At 42.8% G+C, this 25,549-nt stretch overlaps 1 protein-coding gene across 3 annotated transcripts; it reads right to left on the bottom strand.

Annotated features, from left to right (window-relative positions):
- Positions 1-71: 71 nt before the first annotated feature.
- LOC118357749 (myoferlin-like) lies at positions 72-25,206 on the bottom strand. Of its 3 annotated transcripts, XM_052478277.1 has the most exons (52): positions 24,905-25,206; positions 24,446-24,501; positions 24,134-24,225; positions 20,491-20,599; positions 19,682-19,775; positions 19,205-19,371; positions 18,971-19,099; positions 18,767-18,829; positions 18,607-18,657; positions 18,441-18,471; positions 17,954-18,069; positions 17,662-17,788; positions 17,305-17,408; positions 17,139-17,207; positions 17,008-17,051; positions 16,406-16,488; positions 15,353-15,477; positions 15,116-15,229; positions 14,762-14,939; positions 14,543-14,667; positions 14,237-14,346; positions 13,890-14,082; positions 13,062-13,349; positions 12,793-12,956; positions 12,349-12,463; positions 12,167-12,269; positions 11,890-12,026; positions 11,644-11,814; positions 11,417-11,510; positions 11,247-11,324; positions 10,967-11,148; positions 10,702-10,860; positions 10,506-10,607; positions 10,257-10,418; positions 9,957-10,119; positions 9,767-9,840; positions 6,727-6,738; positions 6,543-6,641; positions 6,304-6,432; positions 5,959-6,114; positions 4,106-4,197; positions 3,838-4,008; positions 3,529-3,677; positions 3,268-3,407; positions 3,092-3,180; positions 2,919-3,014; positions 1,672-1,813; positions 1,461-1,560; positions 1,138-1,331; positions 872-981; positions 614-761; positions 72-483 (listed from the first exon to the last, which is right to left on the bottom strand). In XM_052478277.1, exons 1-52 carry the CDS (start codon positions 24,993-24,995, stop codon positions 445-447), a joined length of 6,129 nt encoding a protein of 2,042 aa, XP_052334237.1. In that variant the 5' UTR covers positions 24,996-25,206; the 3' UTR covers positions 72-444. The 3 variants fall into 3 exon arrangements, with proteins under 3 accessions (XP_052334237.1, XP_052334238.1, XP_052334239.1); XM_052478278.1 differs by lacking the exon at positions 6,727-6,738; XM_052478279.1 differs by lacking the exons at positions 24,446-24,501; positions 24,905-25,206 and having other exon boundaries at positions 19,570-19,775; positions 24,134-24,173.
- Positions 25,207-25,549: the final 343 nt, after the last annotated feature.

Here is a 25,549-nt window from a genome sequence, read left to right as displayed (position 1 = left end):
TTTACATGGGTTTTCACCTGAACTAAGAACATTAATATATTTTTTTTTAAACACAAAGACACACAATTCCATTTGCATACTGATTATCATTTATTATGACCTTTAAAAACAAACATGTATGTAAACATATATTTTCAAACAATACAAAAGCAGATTTGAACATTCAGTGTGTACATAATCACAATATATGAATTGCAAAGCACAGAACATTGAAAAAAAAGTGAAGTGAAAAAGTGCATAACGTTTAAGGAATTCTGACTAAGTTCTGAAAAGAGAACATATGGCAGAAGTTAGTTTGAACAATACCAATTGTGCATTCTGTGGACAAAGTTTTGTTTTTATACATTTGAAATATTACATACAGTTTTGAATACATAAAATAGTCATGATATTTTTGGTTGAAAATACATCAGAAAACTTTGGGTCTCTGCTCCTCTGGAGTTCTCATTGAAACGGCTTCACAATTTTCATTGAAATATAGCTCTAGAATAAAGAAAAATAGCAATTAGGCAAACAATAACATCAAAAACGTAGGCTATCGGTTTGTTATTTCCTTAATGGGAATTTTATTTAACACAATCTGACCCTCTATCCTCCTCCTGCTTGTTCTTACCGGGAAAGAGTATAACAGGATTCCGATGAAGAGCAGCACTAGGATCAGCAGGATCAGTCCAATGAACATACACTTGAATTTGCGACACAAAATAAACTTCATGGTCTTACAGGGGTTTGTGAACCAGAAGAAGGACGTGTCTGGACGGCTGTTGAAAGAGTTAACAGAGTTTAATATGGTATGTACAGTTTTGGAGCTAACATTTCTGATATGCCTATGAAAAAGGATGAATCTACACAGACCAGTGGAAGTCCTTACTTAGGGAAGTCAAGCTTTGGGTTCATGTTGGGTTCATCCCTGCCCTTCCCAGCAGGCTTCCCATCCACCTCATTCTCAGCCACAATTTCAAGAGTCATCTCGACCTTCCCCTACACAAGATGTTAATTCAGATTTATTCCACACAATGTTTCATATATGCCTCTGATTCACAATTTAGTAATCTACTGCAGACCCCCTAAAACCAGGTTGATTTATAGTGTTAGTTTTGCCATTGTTAAAATTGATGACCGCTAAGCTGTACTCACACCAAGGACTTCCTTCCCATCCTGTTCAATGACACAGGGCCACCAGCCTCTGACAGACTGCTGAGCAAACAGCGAGTTGGTCAGGTCTGATTTGTGTGGCTCTGCATCCAACATCACCTCCATCATACCCAGACTGCACTTCTCTGGAGTCTTGGCAGGAGGAGTTAGGTTACAAAGATCCAGCTCTACTGTGCCTATAAAATTAGCAGAACAACAGCACAGAACTGTGTTAATAGCAGAATTGATCAGCTGAAGCAACATATGAACATTTTTGGTTGAAAGAAAGTATTGTATGGTAATTCATAGTGCTAGAGGTGTCTCACCCAGGTAATCATCTAATGAGAACTTGTCATTATCCCAAATTTGAACAATCAACTTGGGGGGTATCCTGAACTCTGTTTTGTCTAGACTCCAGAAGTGCTCCTGTTTAAGATAAGCAAAAAAACAAAAATCAGGCAAAATTGTTGCCAATGAAATGCATCTCAATTTTATCTTACTACACTATTACGTTATTATTTTTGTCAAGCCTCAAACCTTCTTGGAGACCAGACATAGCTGTTCAGCGGGCAGGTATTCAAAGCCAAAGATGAACCTCCAGTTGAAGTTGCCATCTCCGTCCAGAGACCTGTAGTGGACGTCAGTCTTCTGCTTGTCCTCCTCCATACCTGGCATCCAACTGAAAATACAAACTGACTGGTTAAATCATTTAGGTTGTAATGTGCCATTGTAGTAGTTAGATCCTAATATATTTTCAACAGATAATTGATCAACACTAAACTCTATCCTCCCGATTCCTGCTTACAAGCAAAAACAGGAAGTACCAGTGACGAGCTCTATACGGAAGTGGTCTGATGAAGTGGATGCTAAACTACAGCACTGTTGTTTCGCTAGCACAGACTGGAATATGTTTTCCGGAATTCATCTGATAACATTGACAAGTTTACCAGTCACTTGCTTCATTAATAACTGCAGCGACGATATTGTCACTACACTGACTGTACATATCCCAACCAGAAGCCATGGGTTACAGGCAACAGCCACACTAAGCTAAAGCTGCCACTGTCAATGGGTGGGACACTAATCCGGACGCTTATAAGAAATCCTGCTACAACCTTCGACGAGCCATCAAACAGGCAAAGCATCAATACAGGACTAAGATTGAATCCTACTACTCCAGCTCTGACGCTGGTCGGATGTGGTAGGGCTTGCAGAATATCACAGATAACAAAGGGAAATCCAGCCGCAAGCTGCCCAGTGATGCATGCCTACCAGACGAGTTAAATGCCTTCTATGATTGCTGTTCCAGACAACTGATCTCAGTCTTCGTAGCCAATGTGAGTAAGACCTTTAAACATCTTAACATTTACAAGGCTGCAGGGCCAGAAGGATTACCAGGATGCGTACTCCGAGCATGCACTGACCAGCTGGCAAGTGTCTTCACTGGCATTTTCAACATCTCCCTGACCCAGTCTGTAATACCTACAGATTTCAAGCAGACCACCACAGTAAATAAATGATTACCGCCCTGTAGCACTCATCTGTAGCCATTAAATGCTTTGAATGGCTGGTCATGGCTCACAACACCATCATTCCAGAAACTCTGGACCCACAACAATTTTCACACTGCCCCAACAGATCCACAGATGTCGCAATCTCTACTGCCCTCAACACTGCCCTCTCCCAGGTAGACAAAAGGAAAACCTATGTGAGAATGCTGTTCATTGACTACAGTGCTGCATTTTTGGTAAGCATTTCAATACATTTGATTGATTGATTGATACCCTTTGACGTAGATATCGTTCATGTGCTCCCCAGTGATGCTGGTTTCATCCAGAATGACATCAGTGGTGTTCCAAACAACAGCTCGAAGGAAATACCTAAATGGAGACATGTCTTAATGAATTCCGTTTATAGACAAGATTACTTTGAAATACCAAATTGAGAAAATTCTTACTTTTTGGCCTTGCGTGGTGCAATGTCAAAGGGTGGTCCGGGAAGGCCCATGCTTTTGGGGTAAACATCCACCCACATTTGAAGACGGCCCTATACAGTGAGTAAAAATACAGTTAGTCTCAGATACATGGAAGCAGTGGTAGACATATTAAAGAGGAAGACAACATGGACAGTGACCTGAGAGAGTTGGGGCTGGAAGCTGCTGAACAGTGTCCTGGTCTCCACATGCTCCGGCACCAATCCTTGAGTTCTGAGCACATGCAGAGGGAGACGTTCGTTGGCAGGGCCCAAGTGCTGGTGGATCTCGTTGTTAGCCTCTAAATGTAGATGGTAAAAGTGGGTTACCTCAAGTCAAAGGCCTACTCAGGTCACACAAAACAATCTAAAATGAACGTTAAGAAAAACGTAATAAAAAAAAAAAAAATGGTCATGAATTACCAAATTGAGCCAGGGTGTACTGTTCCCCATTGAATGACAGTGTGTTGCCATTGTCTTCTGTCATGGGTGGAGGGACACCTTTGAGGCGGGCCAGGTTCTGAAGGATCTGAGAGGGCTTCAGCTGGTCGCGCCATTGGTTGATTCCAGAGCTGTTTCAGGGAGATCAACACAGCAAATAAGTTCTTAATTGACCTGCCTAGTAAAATAAAATGTAAGTAAAAGACTATCTGTAGCTATACAACAGAAGGCAAGGGGCATTTTGTAGTGAACTCTCACATTACGATTTACAGTAGGAAAAAGTATCCTCACATGCAGTATGTCTGAGGTAGGCCACAGTAGGAGCCGAAGCGCGACAAGAAACGGTTCTCCAGGTCAATCACTGTCTCTCCCACTTTCTCATCGCGACTCAGCAGATCATAGTCATACACAGAGATCTTCAGGTCTTTGTCTTCAGGCAAGAAACATGTCATCTCAAACATTCTGTAAAAAAATGAGGTTTAGTATAAGTATAATGTACAATATTAGCCATAAGATCTTGAGGGTATATAAATATCTAATTTAAATGTGTGATTTTTACCTTCCAAACACAGGGTTGGTGGTATTTGGTAAGTAGTTATCTCGGTCCTCAATTGACTTTTTCCCCAGGGCAATCTTCATATAAGGATCACACTGTAAAGGAAAGGCAAATTGAGAAAACATGTTGCAACATTGAAGCGATTCAATGTAGTCTGCGTAAAATTGAAGAGGGCAGCAACACAGCAATGGACAATGCAAGAGCTTTGGATTCTGAGGTTATATCTTCATTTTGGGATAAACAGTTAGACATAACAAGGTTCACTACCTATAGTGCCTTCAGAAAGTATTCACACCCCTTTACTTTTTCCACATTTTTGTTGTGTTTCTGCCTGAATCGTCTCTGGCCTACACACACTACCCCATAACATCAAAGTGGTATTATGGTCTTGAGAAATTTTTGCAAATGAATTTAAAAAATGAAAAGCTACAATGTCTGGTCAGTAAGTGAACACCTTTATGGCAAGCATAAATAAGTTCAGGAGTAAATATTTGCTTATTTAACAAGTTGCAGGGACTCACTCTGTGCAAGAAGTGTTTAACATGATTTTTGAATGACTACCTCATCTCTGTACCCCTACATACAGATAAATTGTAAGTTCTCTCAGTCGAGCAGTGAATTTCAAACACAGATTTAACCAAAGATCAGGAAGGTTTTCCAATGCCTCGCAAAGGGCACCTATTGGTAGATGGGTAAAACTTTTTTTAAAGACACTTAATATCCCTTTGAGCATGGTGAAGTTATGAATTACATTTTGGATGGTGTATCAATACACCCAGTCACTACAAAGACAGGCATCCTTCCTAACTCAGTTGCCGAAGAGGCAAGAAACCACTCAGGGATTTCATAATGAGGCCAATGGTGACTAAACAGTGGCTGTGATGGGAGAAAACTGAGGATGGATCAAGAACATTGTAGTTACTCCACAATACTAATCAAAACGAGTGAAAAGAATGCCTGTAAAAATAAAAAATGCATTCAGTTTTCAAAAAGTGGCAAAGAAATGAACTTTGTCGAATACAAGACGTTATGTTTGGACCAAATCCAATACAACACAATGAGTACCACTCTTCATATTGTTAAGCATGGTGGTGGCTGCATCATGTTATGGTATGCTGGTCATCAGCAAAGACTACAGAGTTTTGTTTATTTGAATAGCACTAAGCACATGCAAAATCCTAGAGGAAAACCTGGTTCAGTCTGCTTTCCACCAGGCACATACAACTTTCAGCAGGACAATAACCTAAAACACAAGGCCAAATATACACACGTTGCTTACCAAGAGAACATTGAATGTTCCCGAGTGGCCTAGTTACAGTTGACTTAAATCTGCTTGAAAATCTAAGGCAGAACTTGAAAATGGCTATCTAGCTATGGTCAACAGCCAACTTGACAGAGCTTGAAGAATTGTGAAAATAAATGGGCAAATGTTGCACAATCCAGGTGGGCACAACTTAGACTTACCTGGAAAAGACTCACAGCTGTAGTGGCTGCCAAAGCTTACTAACATGCATTTACTCAGGGGTATGAATACTTATGCAAATGATATTTCTGCATTTAATTTAATACATTCGCACACATTTCTAAAAACATGTTTTCACTTAGGGGGTAGTGTGTGAAGATGGGTGAGAATTATACTTTTTTTAATCCATTTTGAAATCAGGCTGCAACAACAAAATGTGGAATAAGTCAAAATACCACAATTCATGTTGTAAAGTTACAAATAATATGAGATGAATATTGCTCACGTCATTCAATGTCAAACCAATATGGGTTTAGAACTTTAAGGCCAATCATCTCAGAATCACTTTTTTACAGATGTAATCTTATAACTCCAAGGTCACATCAGGACTCGCCTGGCCGTTGTTATCCTTGGGTTGCAGGTCGATGCCTCTGACCACATAGATCCTGACCAGGCACTCCTGAGGCCCGCTTTTAGGCAGCTCACGGAACTGGCGAGGAGGAAGAGCAACACCCGGGTCGTCTGATAGAGGGTACACCTTAAAAGAGCCCTGAAAAAACAAATCAGCCATCACTGACAGGTAGCAATGCATCAACTCCGCCACTAAAATGCAGCAATAGCCTGATTTATGACTGATGCATTCCATCCATTTGTATAACTCAGCCCATGTGGCATGTTATGCATGAGACATGTAAGTGTAGGTATTTTGTGACACAACGGTGAGCAACTGCTGTTCCACCTTGAATTCTCCAACGACAGATGGATCGTCATCCCCATCTTCATTCTTGCCTCTTTTCAGTTTGAAGGTCCTGCAGAAATCAGTGAGTTGTTTGAACTCAGGAATCTCTTCCAGTTCGTTATCATACACCTGAAAACAGAGGATATAAAATTATATTTGAGTCTAGGGGGGGTGAAACTATTCCAATTAATCAGTGCAGCTACTTCAGATGTATTCTGTGTGAGATGTCAAGGCTTCACCTTCAAAGTGTCATATCCTTTCTGAAGGTAAGGGCGGCACTTCTCCTGATCTCCAATGGAAGCGTAGAATTTACTCCACCAATCAACTGTCTCCTTCTCCTAATGTGAAAAAGCAAAGTTAATATCAAATTCAAGTCTGTACATCAGTGTGATAGAGCTGTGCGTAGAAGTTTTCATATCTTACCTTCTCTGCAAGCTTTAAGGAGAATGGGATGAAAGGAAAGATAAGTAAACAAGGTGTCAAGTCAATAGTCATTCGCATGCCAGCTTGTGAATCAGTGTCACATGAATGTTCAAATCATGTGAATGTGTCACATGCATGATCAATCTGGTAGGTTCTATAAGATCTGCTGTAGCATGAAGGGGGGAACAGCTTATTTATTTGATTCATTGATCACCAAATGTGATCCAATGGCATGATTGGACATTGTTTGAATGCACGAGCTACGATTGTCTAGAAGGTTGATCATTGATTACAATAGAAGTGGTATAATTTGCAGTTCTGTCATTTTAAATAATTGTTAAACAATTTAAATATGACCGCCTGATCAGCAATATCCATTGGATTATAGGAATGAGTAGGCAAGATGTGAGAATGCAAAATCAAAAGAATAGTTTCAATAAGGGATTCTTTTTTTTGTTGCTCGGTTCTAAATACGGGACACAGATGTCCTGTTTTATTAGATTAAACTCAAACTTAATATTTTTTTATTTTTTTAAACAGGTTCAAAGTTCAATTTAATTTTGTTTACTTCTTTGGATGAATCACATTTTGACTCTGCTCATACTCCTTTCACAGCAGTCATTTCATCTCTCTCCGCAAGGCTATTAAACAAGCTAAGCGTCAGTACAGAGACAAAGTAGAATCTCAATTCAACGGCTCAGACACAAGAGGCATGTGGCAGGGTCTACAGTCAATCATACGGACTACAAGAAGAAACCCAGCCCAGTCACGGACAAGGATGTCTTGCTCCCAGGCAGACTAAATAACTTTTTTGCCCGCTTTGAGGACAATACAGTGCCACGGCCTGCAACGAAAACATGCGGTCTCTCCTTCACTGCAGCCGAGGTGAGTAAGACATTTAAACGTGTTAACCCTCGCAAGGCTGCAGGCCCAGACGGCATCCCCAGCCGTGCCCTCAGAGCATGCGCAGACCAGCTGGCCGGTGTGTTTACGGACATATTCAATCAATCCCTATACCAGTCTGCTGTTCCCACATGCTTCAAGAGGGCCACCATTGTTCCTGTTCCCAAGAAAGCTAAGGTAACTGAGCTAAACGACTACCGCCCTGTAGCACTCACTTCAGTCATCATGAAGTGCTTTGAGAGACTAGTCAAGGACCATATCACCTCCACCCTACCTGACACCCTAGACCCACTCCAATTTGCTTACCGCCCAAATAGGTCCACAGACGATGCAATCTCAACCACACTGCCCTAACCCACCTGGACAAGAGGAATACCTATGTGAGAATGCTGTTCATCGACTACAGCTCGGCATTCAACACCATAGTACCCTCCAAGCTCGTCATCAAGCTCGAGACCCTGGGTCTCGACCCCGCCCTGTGCAACTGGGTACTGGACTTCCTGACGGGCCGCCCCCAGGTGCTGAGGGTAGGCAACAACATCTCCTCCCCGCTGATCCTCAACACGGGGGCCCCACAAGGGTGCGTTCTGAGCCCTCTCCTGTACTCCCTGTTCACCCACGACTGCGTGGCCACGCACGCCTCCAACTCAATCATCAAGTTTGCGGATGACACAACAGTGGTAGGCTTGATTACCAACAACGACGAGACGGCCTACAGGGAGGAGGTGAGGGCCCTCGGAGTGTGGTGTCAGGAAAATAACCTCACACTCAACGTCAACAAAACTAAGGAGATTATTGTGGACTTCAGGAAACAGCAGAGGGAACACACCCCTATCCACATCGATGGAACAGTAGTGGAGAGGGTAGCAAGTTTTAAGTTCCTCGGCATACACATCACAGACAAACTGAATTGGTCCACTCACACTGACAGCTTCGTGAAGAAGGTGCAGCAGCGCCTCTTCAACCTCAGGAGGCTGAAGAAATTCAGCTTGTCACCAAAAGCACTCAAACTTCTACAGATGCACAATCGAGAGAATCCTGGCGGGCTGTATCACCGCCTGGTACGGCAACTGCTCCGCCCTCAACCGTAAGGCTCTCCAGAGGGTAGTGAGGTCTGCACAACGCATCACCGGGGCAAACTACCTGCCCTCCAGGACACCTACACCACCCGATGTTACAGGAAGGCCATAAAGATCATCAAGGACATCAACCACCCGAGCCACTGCCTGTTCACCCCGCTATCATCCAGAAGGCGAGGTCAGTACAGGTGCATCAAAGCTGGGACCGAGAGACTGAAAAACAGCTTCTATCTCAAGGCCATCAGACTGTTAAACAGCCACCACTAACATTGAGTGGCTGCTGCCAACACACTGTCATTGACACTGACCCAACTCCAGCCACTTTAATAATGGGAATTGATGGGAAATGTAAATCTATCACTAGCCACTTTAAACAATGCTACCTTATATAATGTTACTTACCCTACATTATTCATCTCATATGCATACGTATATACTGTACTCTATATCATCGACTGCATCCTTATGTAATACATGTGTCACTAGCCACTAACTATGCCACTTTGTCTACATACTCATCTCATATGTATATACTGTACTTGATACCATCTACTGTATGCTGCCCTGTACCATCACTCATTCATATATCCTTATGTACATATTCTTTATCCTCTTACACTGTGTATAAGACAGTAGTTTTGGAATTGTTAGTTAGATTACTTGTTGGTTATCACTGCATTGTCAGAACTAGAAGCACAAGCATTTCGCTACACGCGCATTAACATCTGCTAACCATGTGTATGTGACAAATAAAATTTGATTTGATTTATATAAACATGGATCACCGTTGAGATTTGAGAAAGGCAACCTCAACCCTGCAGTGTCATTGTTCAGCCTATAGAGTTAAACTATAGATGACCATACATACAAGATGAGAAGTAGGTGGCGGCCATTTTGATGACTGCTGCTGATATACTCTACACAAACTGCAAGTCAAAGCATCAATGTGAAATTTGGACACTTAGATAGAATAAATCTTACAAGCTTAAAAGCTCTTAGTGTAATGTCCAACTAAATATGGTGAATGAGGGATTTCCCCTTCAAATGCCAGAGTATACCTGAGTTTCAAGCAGAGGCCTCCCGTCTTCCATGTCAATTCTGATGTCCCGAGGAGAAGCGGCCATCAGAGCCACTAAAAAAGTCGAGACAATTTCTTATGTACATCTCATATGTTGGAAAACCATTTCAATCTCAACATAGGGTGGTAGAATGCACGTGTAGTAAGTGTATGATAGCGACAACAGTTACCTTTGGATGACATGGATGACTTCTGGATGATGTAAGGGTCGCAGCGAAACTCCTCCAGAGTGTCTATGGTACACTGTCCAACCACTGGCTTCCTGCCAAATGGCCTGTGGTCGATCACCTTCAGCACGATGGGAGGGGTGTACATCTCCTCTTTGGGAAGGAGCTGAGGATAAAGACAACTTTGACATCGATCCCGAGTGAGGAATGAGAGGATGCCTACACTGGCAACATTTTACAAAAAAAAAAAAAAAAAAAAAAAAAACACACAAGTGCCTGAGATCCAAAGCAAGCAGCTCTTACCACTTTGAGGAAGAGGACAGATCCAGGAAAGTTGGGGCTCTTCTTCATGTTCTTGATGACAGCAGACTGAACCACCTCTCCTCCACACTCCACCACCAGGCTAGGGGAGGACACCGTGGCCAACTGGTAGGTCTTCATGTTGCGCAAGCCCCAGGCCAGAATCTGGAACACACAGCATATATAGTGGGAAACTGCAGGTAAACTTACCATTTCTGTGGTAATGCTATGACTGAAGTATTGTAGTTTTACCTCGATGGCCATGAGTTGCACCACAGGCCGTATCCCCTGAGGCACCATGTACAGATTCTCTGCCCTCTTGGGAGGAACCAGAGGGAGGTCCATCCCAATCCCCTGGAGACAAGAATACACACAATACACATAACCCTCTTCCTATAAGCCTACCCCACTAACCAATACTGCTCCACATCCTACTCTGGTACTACACCTTATCCGTCAGGATGAGCTCAGCAGCCACAAGCACCTCCCCAGCCCGCCTGCCCTTGTGTGTGATGGGAGACCACAGCAGTTGAGGGGTCTGGTCCATGCCTGGGTTCAGTTTCACCAGGGGGACACACGTGCTCCGACCCAGCAGCTCATGTTTCCCCTGGGGCAGAGTGTAACATGTTAACCAACTACAGCCAGGATGAAAATCAGTCAATTAGGGGACTGTTGATAACCTGAGTAACTGACAGGACTTTGATCACACTCACCACTTGGTCATTGTCATAGAACTCCAGCACCACATCGGGGGGATAGTGGGCGATGTTCTGGGGGTCCCCGTAGATCTCCATGTTATGGAAGATCAGAGTCTGGTCCCACGTGGGGTTCAGAGTAGCCTTCATGGTCTCGGTGGTTTGACTCATGTGCAGGAAAGACACATGGGCATATGGATCTAGGAGGAGATCGAACACATTGCGTGTTATTTTCATAATATCTCATGTGTCAACTGCCACCAAATCAAGAGGATTTTTGACAGGGAGATGTGCAGACCCGAGAAGCTGTCTTTGTCCATGGCAACAAGGTTCCTGGCCTGGTAAATGTAGATGCGGAGGTGGTAGACGTGCGACCCTGCAAGAAGAAGAAAAAAAAAAAACACCCACGTTTAAGGCCAGTATCAGACCGAGAAATTCATGCCAACTATGTATAACTAAAGCACTCACTGTCAAATGAACAGGAAACAGTTGGAGTATTGGCACCAAAGGGTTTGGACGCATCAACCGTCTCATCTTTTCTCTTCTCATCTGTATCAACCCCCTGCGAAGACAAATCAAGAATCCCTCAGAATTAATCACTCAACAGGGATGGACAACTGCTGGACAAGTGTCATCATGCCAGGGAGAAGAGAAACCAACAGAAGCTGCAGGCCATGAGGACCAGAGTTGCTCACCAGTGCCCCCTCCAGTTTGAAAATGGCGGATGCCCCTAGGCGGTCGGCAGGGGCCATCTTCCTCCTCCAGCGTCGGCGTCGGATTGTGTCGGTGGAACGCACCTTCCTGTGGAACTTCCAGCCAATCAGAGAGGAGAACTCCCAGCCCTCCGGGTCTCCTTGGTCTCGCTTCTGAAAAGGCAGGGGAATATATTAGACACCCACAACATTTAATTACAATTTCCTATTGGCACAGTGCACACGGACCTCAGCGGTTGTACCAGCAGCAGATCTCTTCCTGGGCCTGACCACTCTCCTCCTTCTGTGGACGTGGTACATCTTCTCTGCTGGCACCCATGACTTGGGCTTTTCATCTGGAGGGATGGTGATTCCATACTCCCAACCTGCATTCAAATAAAAACCTTAGAAATTCATACACAATGCTTGAAAATACTACAGGTCATTTCTACAGTAGTAGACATTACAAATTCCAATTGCAAGTCAAGTCCTCCACTGCAAGGTCAAGCAGTGTGTGAAAGCAGACCTTTCTCATCCACAGCCCTGTTGTCATCCACAGCCCACTCATCCTCCCAGCTCCAGCCTGCAGGACACTCCATCTCCCCTGGGTTCTGGGTCTTCTCCCCATTCTGCAAACACAACGAACAACACCTCAGTTACCTGAACACCGTTGTGCGTTTTTGTCTGTGTTGTTGTGTGTTCCCTAACCACGTCAGCGTAGGGCTCAGCAGCAGGCTTCCACTCTCCGCCAGGGAAGCGAGTCTCGTTCTGGAAGACTTCATCTATGAATTCAGTGTGTCCCGCATCTGCCTCTGTCAACAGACTTGTACAGACACAAAGAGATATTATTACACAGACTTAAAACCTTCTCAAAAAGACCTGGTACAACAAAACTCCTCACTAATGGGTGGTTGATGGAATGAGAAATGAAAACAACCAAAGAACTGGCAGCTGGGTCATGTTCATTAGGCACCAAAGGGAAGAAAAGAACAAGAAACAGAGAGGGCCTACCTAGACTAATCCAATATGAAAAATATATATTTTCTGTTTCAAAACGGCGTGCCCTGTCTGCTGAACATGACTGATTTCATTTGATTGTGATAAAGGAGAGCATATTAAATTTTCTACCACTGTATAAAACATAAGTCTTACCCCTTCTCTGGGTCGATGAACCATTCTCCCTCCCACTCCCAGCCTCGCGGGGGCATGAAGTACTCCTGTTTCAGCTTCAGTTTGCCAGTCACATCAGAGTACTTGTGGCGTAAACCCAGACCCGTAGTTCCCCACTTTCCCAGCATGTAGGCCTGATTCTCATACTGCCAAGGGGGGGGGGGGAACAAACACTTGATATACAACACTCTTCCCCCATTTCTATTAAATTCAACACTCAAAAAAAGGGAGTCATTTTCATAGAACCATACCAATTCAGCAAACACACTGAACGTCCCCTCAGAGAAAGTGTTGAACTTCTTCTCGTGTGCAGACAGGCCAAGCCACACGTTGACTCTGATCTGGACTGGAACCTTGAGCCCCTTGTTTTTATCCATAGGGTACTGCATGAGGATAGTCCTGGTCCTGCCACAGAACTGTCCACAGGCCTGTTCGCTGTAGGTGGAGTAGAGGAGCTGATGGGCTGGGATACGGCTGTACGCCACTCTCGTCTCCCCCCTCAGCATCCAGATGATCACGTCAGGCATGCTGTTCTGGGGCTGGAGAGGGACACATGTAAACACACAATGTCAATTACATCCCCAGTTAATACAGCCCTACCACTACCTTCAAGGGTAATTTAGAGGGAATGTTACATGGAAACATGCAGTAAAAGTCAAACATTTGGACACCTACTGATTCAAAGTGTTTTTCCCTTTAATTTTTTTTACAAGTTTCTAAATTATAGACAACAAAACTATGAAATAACACATGGAATCATAGTAACCAAAAAACAGATAATCTGTGAAAAGTGCACCTACTTTGTAGAATATAAACAAATCAAGCTAACACTTTTTTTGTTACTACATGATTCCATAGTTTGTCTTCACTACTATTCTGCAATGTAGAAAATAGTAACAAATAAAAACCCTTGAATGAGTAGTTGTCCAAACATTTGGCTGGTACTGTACTTAAAATGTGAAGAGCCTATAGCCCCAATTTTCAGCCATTATAAAAAATTTACAAAAAATTGGTGATTATTGATAGCATTTTACCAAAAGTATATCATGCCCAGACTAACAGCTTGACCTCTGACCTACCTCATCAGCAAGCTGCTTCAGTTTGTCTAGCCAGCCCTCGATGTCCACCAGGGTGTCCTTGATGTCGGCGGGCTCGTCTCTCATACGGTCGGCCCCCTCCATGATAGTCTGCAGGGCGTTGTCCCGCAGCTTCTTGATCTGGATGTCCAGGGCAGTCAGGTTGGATTGGCCCTCCAGGTCTGGAACTTTGAAACTGGTATGATGGGGATTGGGTTAGATACAAATACTGGGTTAATAGTAATCTTCGCCGTGTTTGAGCTAGATCAGCAAGGAGTTATTATTTGAAAACCCAACAGATTATCCCAATGTTTACCAGATAAACCCATTAAAAACAAGGAAGCATTTACCGGTCAAGATCGTCAATCAGCTGATTCACCAGCCTCAGCCAGATCTCTGCCAGACAGTTGTCAGAAGCTTTAGCCAAGATGGCAGTCTTCATTGCAGTGATGTTAGATTGCTGAAAGGAGCAATAGACTCAAATTTGACATTGCATTCATACATTCGATGAATAATAGAATACCATTTACATTTTAGTCATTTAGCAGACGCTCCTATCCTCCGCTCCTATCCTAGCGACTTACAGTAGTGTGCATACATTTTCATACTATGAATAAGATCTGCCATGGCAAAAAACAATAATTAACACATCTTACCAGGCGTTCAGATATGTACAGAATGATGTTGACTGCATCCAAACGGTGACTGATGTCCTCCCAGAATGATGTGATTACAACCACTGGCTTTGTGTCAGCCCAGGGCAGGTAATAGTAGTGGTTACCTGTTTAAAATAAACTAAATGAGTCCAATTCACATACTCTTGTAGAGGTACCAATTACAAGATGAGTCATTTCTAAGGTGGCTTGGTCCTTTACCATCAAAAACAGCACAGCTGTACTGGGTAGTGGAGGACAGTGGTTTACAGGTGGTGTCCAGTTTGTTGCCATAGTTGCCGATGCTGACCTCAAACTGGATTGGTTCGCCAGGCTCCTGGAGCATGCTGGCACTGTGGAACACGGCACACAGACAGTACTTCCTCCTACGCTGGTATTTCTGATCAGAAAATAAAACGTTTATTATTTGACTTACATTTCAAATAACTTTGTTATTCAAAGATTAACATGCATTTTGTTTTTCTTTGGCCATAACCACCAAAACAGGACATACCTATAGGAGAAAAGGGTAAGGTAAAATTGATTAAGAAACAATGGGAGGACAGGTTAAAGTACCTGGGCCACCAAGATGTCGTCACTAGGGATCGCATCCACAGTCTTGTCAGGTTTGCCTTCCAGTTTAGTCGAGAGCTCAACCAGGATTCGTCCTCGATAGGCCACCCCTTCACCCTGTCAAAAAAGAAAAAAGTATAGATCATTTCAATGTCAACATTAGTTTATACAGTCCATAATGTAGAAATCGGTCAACATCTCAAAGCTTAGAGATGTATTCAATTCCCTTGCAGGACCTACCTTGCCATAGTTCAGCTCTTCATAAGGGTCAGGAAGCCCAGTGAACTCTCTGGGACTCCCATACAGGTTGACATAGCAAGGCCCAAAGGCTGGCAGAAAACCCACCTCAGACTCTCCAGTCTTCCCTGTGGAGGAAATAGCTGTGGAGTTAGTTCTGTGTGTCAAGAAGCTGATGTCTGGGATGGAGAACAGTTAACACAGCAGTAGCAAATCTAGGGCATCTGCTCTGTTTTTCCCACCCCTCTTTAGAGTGTTAGGTTACACAAAGAATCTCAGCCTCACACAGCAACTTAGAAATGCAACACATGCAGCAAATGAGCTCTCTCCATCTTTGGCAAACAAAAGCAGCACAGGCACCTCTGACAGCACAAACAAAGCATTCAAATGATATTAAAGTCACAAAATTCCATAACTGAATATGAAGGGTTTGACAGTAAGCAACATTGTTTGCTGTAAACTTTTGAGTACCAAGGAAGGACAACTTTGAAATGACATGTGATCACTACACTCAAATATCATGCTATCGTACTCAAAGGGCTACAGAAATGAATTGACCGAGCACAACTCTTAGCAGTCACAGTCACAAAGTAACTGCAGTGCAGTAATCATTGCCTGGGGTCAAATTCAATCCATTCTAAAATTCTTTGAAACGTTGTGCTGGGCTATAATCTGAGGAATTGACGAATGTGATGTACACAGTACTGCAAACTGCAGTATCCTTGACATGACGCGTTTGTGGTACCGGGCCAAATAAGATTTTTGCACTGGATGGTACTTTAAAAATTCATCACATCTATTGAGCCCTCACGTGATTGAGAGAAACCATATCCCGCATGTTCGTCTAGACAAAGAGGGGGGGGGGAAAAGCACGTTCTGTACATTGGACAATTACAATAGAATAGAGATGAATAGAGTAGACCTGTTCCTTTAACAACCAAAGTGAATGGACAATGTTAATTAGACAACTACAATGGCATAGAAATCATATACTTGAGCTATAGATGGTGAAAGAGAAATAGTGGGGAGTAGTGAAAGACCTCAATCGAACCATACCTTCAATTTCACCACCAGAGGACGCTATCTTGCCCAGATTCAAGTAGGTGGTGCCAATTGAGTCATTCCGAGTCAAGCGATCCCTGCATAAGAAGTGCAATATCACAACATGACATTATCCACCGTCAACTTCACCGTCATCACATTTAGAGGACACACGGTTAGAAGACACAGTTTTCCTAACCTTTGACTTATCCTGATTTTCCACCATTCCCACAAGCAACAGATTAAGGCTACAGTGGTGTTTCCCTGCCAACAGAATCCCAGCCTGGAACAGGGAGTGGCGGTTGACTGACTCATACTATAGTACGGCCAAGTTCCTCCCAGGCCAAATAACAACTGACTGACCACACTCTGGAGACGCCATTCCACAGCATACAGGCAGGGAGCAGAGAGAGAGCACAAGGGAGGCACTCTAAGAGGGCTGACTATACACTACTTCCTGGGCCTATTTGTGCAGAAACTCAGGACCTTAGAAAGTATGCATCTGAATACGGTTCTAAAACAGTGAGGTAGATCAGAACAAAACTGACAAGAGCGCAAATTAAGTGCTTTAAAAATGGATACATTAGTGCTCAGTAGAGAAGATACTGTTGACTTACCAATCAAATATGGTCAGTTTGATTTGTTCACACATGGAAGGGAACTGCAGAAAGATTTTGTGAAATCATTGTTTTGAATGAATCACAATTTACCAAAGCAGAAATCCAGTGCACAAGTGTTGTTTTTTTACCTTAACCTGAAGATTCAGCATTTGGTTCCATTCTGGGTTGGCATTCCTCTCAATGACTTGGGTGCACAGCTACAACAAACATTCACATATCAACTTCACTGCACAACCATTTCCATAATAAACAAATCCTCCCCATGATGAGTTGTGTAGAGAGGAGTGGGAGTACCTTTTTGCCAGCGAAGCGGGCCTCTACAAAAGGGTCTACTAGATTCTTCTTGTTCCCATCCCCTCCAAACATATCCTTCACTGACTGGGCAAAGGCATCATCCACTATGAAAAAAAAACAAAAAAAACATACTGGTTAAGTTCGTTTTGAGAGGAAAGTATATACCACATCAATCCGAATCTCACATAGTTTCAAGAGATACACTTTTCTAAATGAATAGCTAGCACAGATGCACACCCCATCTTAAGCGTAGAGAGCAATGACTTAGAAGTCAGTGCTGAAGAACCTTAAAGCATAACAAATCAACAACAGCAGCAGTACGTGATCGCTACGACATTAGATATAGGAGTGGTGTACTCTGGGGAATGTCCTCGGCCCGGAACACTTTGAGAGACAGGGTGACCCATCGCAGAGTGACCCCCGCTGGCATCAGCAGGTTACTCTCGATGTCATCCTGGTCATCGCTAAAGTCCCTCTTCTCGACCTGCGGAAATCAAAAACACTTATTTTTTATTTTTTTAATTGCAGCGCCAGCCACGATTTAGCAGTAGCGGTGCGCCGATGTTAAATGCATATATAGGGGAAACACTGAGGAACCGTGGGAGGTAAACCCAAACTAAACGTTGTATTACTGAACGCATTACTGTACCGGTGGTTCGTCTCCCATCCCAACTATGAACATGCTGACTTTGAGGTATCCCCTGGCCCCCGAGCTGTAGTCATCAGGGTCATTCAGAAGGAGCCACTTCCTCATCACGGAGTGATCTGAGAGACAGACGGGCACAACATTTACCTCCATAGACGGGTTGTCTGACAACAGCACACAAATGTACTGCAGTCATTTCTCTCAAACTGATGAGTTTTTATGATTCTGAACATTCAGACAGCTAGCAACAATGACAAGCTTATGCCATGTGGAGAATCATAGATGGCTCATCAGCTAGTTGTATCTTGTTATTGATACCATGTCTTGTTGAGAGGTGTTTTGACTGATGTCTATACTAATATGGCTCAAATTTGCTAGCTAGACAACTGTAACAATGAATTTAATATATATACACATTTGAACAATGAGCACTTATGTTTCCAATAAACATCGAGACTGCAAATACAGAGAGTCACCTCCATAAACCTACCTGGTCCATCATAAATAAAGCCAATAGCAACCTGTGGGAAGCAAAAGATGGGAAATACCTCACTGATAAAATACATAAATAGAGTAATGGATTGTAAAGTTGGGACTCCTTGGTGTCCTTAGTCCTTGAATGTTTTAATAAGAGGTGGAGGGGAAAGGAGGAGTACCTTGAAGTCCCCCATGAGACTGTCAGCTCTCAGAGAGAAGGAGTCGTACACCTACAGAAGGAGAGCACTTAATTCAAGCGAGAATGAAATGCTATACAACTCATAGTAACTGAATGTTCACCAGTTAGTGCCAAAATGACCAACATTGAGTTCAACTTACCCGAAAGCTGATAGATTGATCGAATAGGTCTAATGGTAACATGTTGACGTTGTAAAAGAACAGCTGTAAAGAGAAAGGAATCGGCGTTGTTTAATGAGAAAAGCAAAGCCACATAAACCTTCAGGACAAATGTACTGCAGTCATTCCTCAATTTGATAAGCACACATGGACTTAGTCAAGTTTAATCAATATGGCTGCCTTTACCTCATCAAAGAAGGGATTGTTTCCCCTCCTTATCCTTGTTCTGTGAGTCTGTCCACAAACATTCACCTTAACAACAGGTTTGATGTTATTCCCAGGGAGCCGTCGCCCCTCTATGATCCTGACACGGATCTGAGGGTAAAGAGATGAGAATGAGAAAAAGGGAGTGAAAACAAATGTTACGCAGCATGGCAGTTGTGTTTAGATAGATGTTAGAACCGCTGTGGGAGAATTCACCTGAAAGTCCTGGGGTTTATTGGCCAGGGGACGGTTCCGTTTCCTGATACTCCTGACCAGTCTTTGGTTAGGGTTCCCAGGCTGACCATTGGAGGAGACTCCCCCTGCACAGCCACTCTGTCCTCCATCAATAAAGTCCTCATCCCGCTCTTCACCGCCACCTTCCACTGCAGACACACACATCAACCAGTCATCAGATTAAAGTATATTCAACAGCACAAAGATTTTTTGCTGAACAGCTAATACAAGGATCCAAATAAACTCATAGGCCTTTCATAATCCTGCCACTTGACAGGAAAACAAAGCAAAAATACTAATAGCTCCATGATGTTTATTTCTTATTTGGATGATTAAGACAAGCATACCAGACAGCTCTTTTTTGCAATCAAAGTATTCATCCACAGAGCCGAGCAAACAAAAGTCCTCCATGATCCCAAAGACAAATGCTACCGTGGCACTACAGACCACATGACGTACCAGAATCACCAGCTGTGGCTCCTTCCTGTGGGTCATTTGACTTTGGAGCTGCATTGGCTGGAGGGTCATAGCGAATCAAAAGGCTTACTGTGGCCTGGGAGGGGAATAATTGGTGGAATCAATCAATCAATCATCCCATTAAAACATGCTGGTATCAAAATTCAGATTGGAAAATTGCACCAGAATTTTATGCTCATGTGGTTAAGATAATAACCGTTGAATTAAAAATTGTATAATAGGGATTGAAAGGATTGCAGGGAAAACAGGTGTTTCAATTTGAGCTGATTGCATTATTGTTTTCCCCATATCCTTGGTAGCTGGTGAGTATTAACTAGTGAGGGGATTGCATTAATCTGGCCCATCGCTTGGGTAGGCGTAGTTTGCACTGGGTGGAAAGTGATTGCGTTTGTTTTGGAACCTGGGTGCCTCCGGAGCATAAGCTGGCTGCCCTGTTCTGGCCGCCGGTGAAGTCTGCTCAAAACAAAAGTGACATAGGTTAAGCACATAGAGTAATGAGTAGGATTCTCTGTGTTCACACGCAAAAGTGATTGCTTTTGATTTTTTTTAAACGCTTTATCTGCCTTCCCAATTGAAACTAATTAAAGCATATAATTTCATGAAACAGAGAAGTTGTATGTTTCTGAACGATGGATCATGCTGCCTTGTTGACAACATAACCGAGCGGCGCAGATTGCTGTTCGATTTGAGCAGGGTGCGCCTCCCTCACCAGCTATGCCCGGTCACATGACCGGCCATAGACCGGTGTACCCAGGGCCAGTTTAATCGAATCCCCTCAGTGAAAAACATACCCCAATAGCCTGCCCCTTTTCATTGACAAGAGCCACATCTTGAGATGGAGAGGATTTGACTTGACCAGTTGCAAGGTCTTTCAGTGAGATTTTTGCAGAGCCTAGAAACCTACAAAACAAGGGCAAACTTCAGATTCGGCTAGCTGTAAAAACAAATACAGCTTTCATACTATACAAAGGTGAGGGTTGAAATTACTTTTGATAATAAATATCAGGTGCCTGTAAGAAATGAAAATACTGCAGCAATATCCTTATCAGTAGAGCTCCGTCATCTTCTTCGATGATGGCATTCGACATCCAATATTGATGGTGCATTACCACCACCAGCTGGACAAGGTAGTCAACAAGAAAATAAAAATACATTGCGGCAAAGGGGGGAAAATGACATCATACCAAATAGACACGTCAACAAACAAAACCCATCCCACTTATTCAATCACAGTCCATTCCAAAATACATCCCTACACAGGCTGAGGGGCCTGTGAGGGGCGAAACATTCACAGACAGGAATTTCTCGCAAGGCCTCGGCTGTGAAACAAAGACCCAAGAAACGTTCCGCTGCATTCACAATGATTTCAATTTTCTCTTAATTTCTCTCCACTTGCAATGTACAGTTTAAGACCATTGCAATAAATTATACAAAGTCCACCTTTTAAACATGGTTGGAATCGGCTAAACTTGAATATTGAGATAATAAATGATAGAGACAAAGCCTTGATTAGAAACAGTCTGTAACTAGCCAGAAGGCTTTGGAATATGTTTGATGGAAAGGAAGAGAGCGATGTGTTGATATAAGGAAGACAGATGGACATCTGGATTAGGTGAAGGAGGGGTTGAAGTCAGAAGGTGAGGGGTGAGGTCAGTTCCCCGTAAGGGAGTAATCAGGGTTATTATCTGGTTACCTTCTTTCTCTTGGGCATAAACTAAGGATTGGAGAGAGGGAGTGTCTTAAGTAGGATGTATATAAACTGTGACGTGAGAAATGTTTTGTTGTTTGATTACAGCTGTACAGAACCTTTGGGAATAATTCAACTTGGTTAAAGCTTCTCTAGTGTGCGTGAGTTATTTACTCTGAAAAATAAGAACCTAACAACATGTAACATGTAACATTTCACGATCCCTCGCTTGATGAGAACCCTTAACTGGTCGTGGTGCCTCTACTATTATTGTTTTCTTCCCCGCCACTCGTTCCTTCCACTCTTCTCACCTCCTCCAGATAGGAGACACGCTGAACACACCTTGCTCTTGCCACCGCGGTCTCCTTCACCCTAACAGGGCATTCCAGGATTCCGGGTGTATGTTCGCCTCCACAATTGCAGCATTTCACTTCATCTGGCATACGATGCTCTTCCCTTCCGCACACACGTGATACACGACCAAATGTTTTGCATTCATGACACTTAAGGGGCTTGTGCACAAAAGCTCTTGCAGGGCATCTCATGAATCCTAACTGTATATGAGATGGGAGAGACTATCCATACGACTGTTCTTTGATGAAGAAAGTCCATTCATTTTCTCCATCCACCATATACGATGTCTTCAGTTATGTCGTCGACCTTCACTTCTTGCGCCACCCCAGAAATAACCCCCTTGACATTCCACGCCTATATCTTTTTGAGGCTTAAAACATGCTTCTTCTTCTCCGCAGATACACGCAAAAAAAAATAGAAATAAGACAACTTCCTGTGACACTTTCCTCCAACACGTTCCAGATTTCCCATCGTGATGTTAAACGGATTGCCCAGGTAGCATAGATCCAACACCCTCACGCCGACTAAAAACTAATCTAGGGGTTTCAGAGTTTCCACCACAACTTTCCTTCTCTTGATGCGAGTTATTCTTCGCCACTGTAACCCACTCTTTTTCAATCTCTGTGCTATCATCTTCACCCGACTCACTAGCAGTTTCAAACAAAGCCTCAGTTCACGCCATCGTCTGAGAGTACATTGCTTGCTAGCTTTCGCTGTGGTCTGTGGGAATGAGTGGGCACTCGTGTGCTAAGTGATGACACCATGATCAAATACTATGATAGGACTTGCTGCACCACATCACTTACTGTATGTATGAACAAATTGTTACAACCCTTTCAAGGACTTGAACTTTTACCCTCCAATCATGATTGATGTCTTTACAGACAGGATACGATTAAACATCCTGGTGGCTATTGTTAATAATGTCATTGATCTTTTTACACTTTGCAATTTATCTTTACTGGTCACTCTGCTTATGGGGAATAGTACATTTCCTATGCAGTGTTCAGACTGATCTCTTCTACATCTGGAAGGCTGAAACTTGAATTCTCTGGAGGTTGATACTCTGGAATGCAGGATAATAAACCTGTGGATGTTTTTTTTTGGGGGGTCATTTGAGGAATTCCTGCCCAAATCTAATAAGTCCAGAATCACAAGCTTAACATTTCTCTCCCAAGTTGCTAGGGTTACCAAGTATCATAACAGACCCTGGAAAACTATGTGAGAGAAGAGTCCCTATACTCTCCCACATCATCAGTGTGTGTGTGTGTGTGTCAGATTAGGCTAACTCAATGGAAAGCTTTACTCACATCACATGGCCTGCACTGATGCATATAACTGACAAAACTGGACCATCAGACATCCGATTTCAAATGTGCTGAGCTGCAGAATACTGTAGCTAATCTACATTACATACACAGGATTCACAGACATGATCATTTTACTGAATTAATCTCACTAAAACATTAACATTCTGTAAAGTATGTGTTGTCTTCAAAACACACAAAGCTTTCATGATTTTAATTGGCAAACCGCAGAAAATCTTGCTGTGGTTACATCTCCAGATGGTTACCATATGTCTTTTCCTCTGTGAATGGAAAATACTAGACAGACACCACAACATTTTAACTTTGGTCTATACTCAGAGGCCTGGACCCTCCCAACTTCTTCATCCTACATGAATACAATATTTCCCTATCAGCAAGTGCCATCCAGCTCATCCCAACAGAACAAACAGGGATTCATTCATTGTTGCCTAAGATGGATCACCTCTCCCACTCACTGCAAGGACGTCTGAGCATGGCAAGTAGGGTGTGGGCGCTACATGTTGAGCCAACAATGAGGTCTCCTGAAACAGTGGCTATGCTAACTTACTTTTCCATGAACATTATCCCTAGAATGCATTGTAGTACTCTCAGTAGATATTGGGATTTGAATCGTATGCCATGCTACAAGCCCTGATCTGTTTATGTCCTTATGTAGCTCTGGTCGAACCGTTTCAAGACTGCAGTTGACCCTTTCCTTTTGGGGGTTAATTTGCAGGAGGTTGGCCTAATCTACAGTATACCTTCATTAAAATTGAACCGATTAAGAGATCTTGTAGTAGTCGTAGAAGTCCTACCACCTCCTGTAATCACATTGCAGACCAGGCAGCTCTTTGAAACTTCATTTAGAGGACGGCTCTGCTCTGTTTTAATGAGGTGGAGCAAACTGGGTTTCTCTCGCTACTAACCCTCCCCTATTACTGCAGGGGTGTATTCATTACACCTGTTGCAAAACATTTCTTAAATGGAGGCAAATGGAACGGTGAGGGACCTACCGGAATTTGTCCAATAGAAACTATTGTTTTAGTTGCAAAAAGGAACATTGAGGTGTATGTGTGGGCCACTTACTTATCTTTCCCAATAGTTTCATAGTCTTTCACAATCACATCAATGTAAGATGAGGAATCAAGCGCAGAGCCCTTCAAATCAAACTGAAGGACCTGTAATCAAACATGACATGTATTAATTATCAAATCAGGGGCACTGCCAAGGTGTTTGAGATACACACAAATCATATTATTAAGTCTACTAGAGAGCAGGCAATGACAATATTATACAGAAGCCTACAATAGTACACTATCAGCATTGTAGCTATTTTGAGCATATCTAGTCAGAAAACTTTCCAAGGACAAATACTCTGTTTGAACAGAAAGTACTTACTTCATTCCAAACTGGGTTTACTTCACTGTCAATTGATTTGGTTTTCTTCTTCTCATCTGAAAGTAACATTAGTTTTTTTCCCCACTTATTTCAGTCACATTTTACAGTTGCTAAGAAAGTATCCCATTCTTAGCAACTTGTACAGAGTAAAATAATGTCAATTCAGTCAATAGAACTCAGGTAATATTGAATTGATACATTCATCAGTTGAGGTCCAATGAAAAGTTATTGCCTACTTCAAAGGACCACATCCTGATTTAACCAATCAATAGGTTACACCATCATCATTCTTCATCTCACAACCTTTGTTCTTTCTCAATGAATGCAACAAAAGAAAACGTTATGACATTTCTATGTGTAAGGTGATGGGAGTAGTCCAATAAAGCAGACCATCAGATTTGTGGATCAAAATACAGAAATATAATCTCTGGGACATAAAAAGTAAGAGCACTTCCTTACCTTTAAAAATAATAGATGCTACGGGATCCGGTGTACTTCCAAGTTTATTTTTAGGCAGACCTTTAGCAGATTCTACCACAACCCGCAACATTATGATCCTCACTAATATGATTCAGTATTGTTCTGGAATTACTTTAAACAACCGAATAGCGCGCAGCATCATCACCACCGCCACCCCATCACTAAAGCTAACAGCACCTATTTGAACCCGTGTTAAATTTAGGAAAATATCAAGGGTGGGTCAGAGAGGAATAGTCTAATCGAGAGGTTTCACTCTCGCCAAAATTGAACCCAATGCGTTTCTAAACTTGTTGCCTGCCTTCCCGCCTTTGAGGCAACGACTCCCATTGTTAGGACGGAGACATGAGCATCTCGTCATTATACCGATCTTTGGGTGGGTGGGGATTTGGGGGGAAGGGCAGTGTGCTGCCATCCTGTGTAAAGTGTTGACAGAGGAAAATATTGACTCAGTGAAATAAGTAGGAAAATACTGTAAAAAAAAGTGCTAGTACTTAGCATGGCGCTATTAAAACAGGATATATAGGACAAAAATACATCTAGACTGAACAAATCGTATTTTTCCATTCATATTTGTCCGTTAATTTCTGTCCCATGACAAGTTAATTGGTGCTCTATTGTTATTGG

The sequence above is a fragment of the Oncorhynchus keta genome, chromosome 24 (genome assembly GCF_023373465.1).
Source record: "Oncorhynchus keta strain PuntledgeMale-10-30-2019 chromosome 24, Oket_V2, whole genome shotgun sequence".
NCBI lineage: Eukaryota > Metazoa > Chordata > Actinopteri > Salmoniformes > Salmonidae > Oncorhynchus > Oncorhynchus keta.
This window is presented reverse-complemented; position numbering and strand designations above follow the sequence as displayed.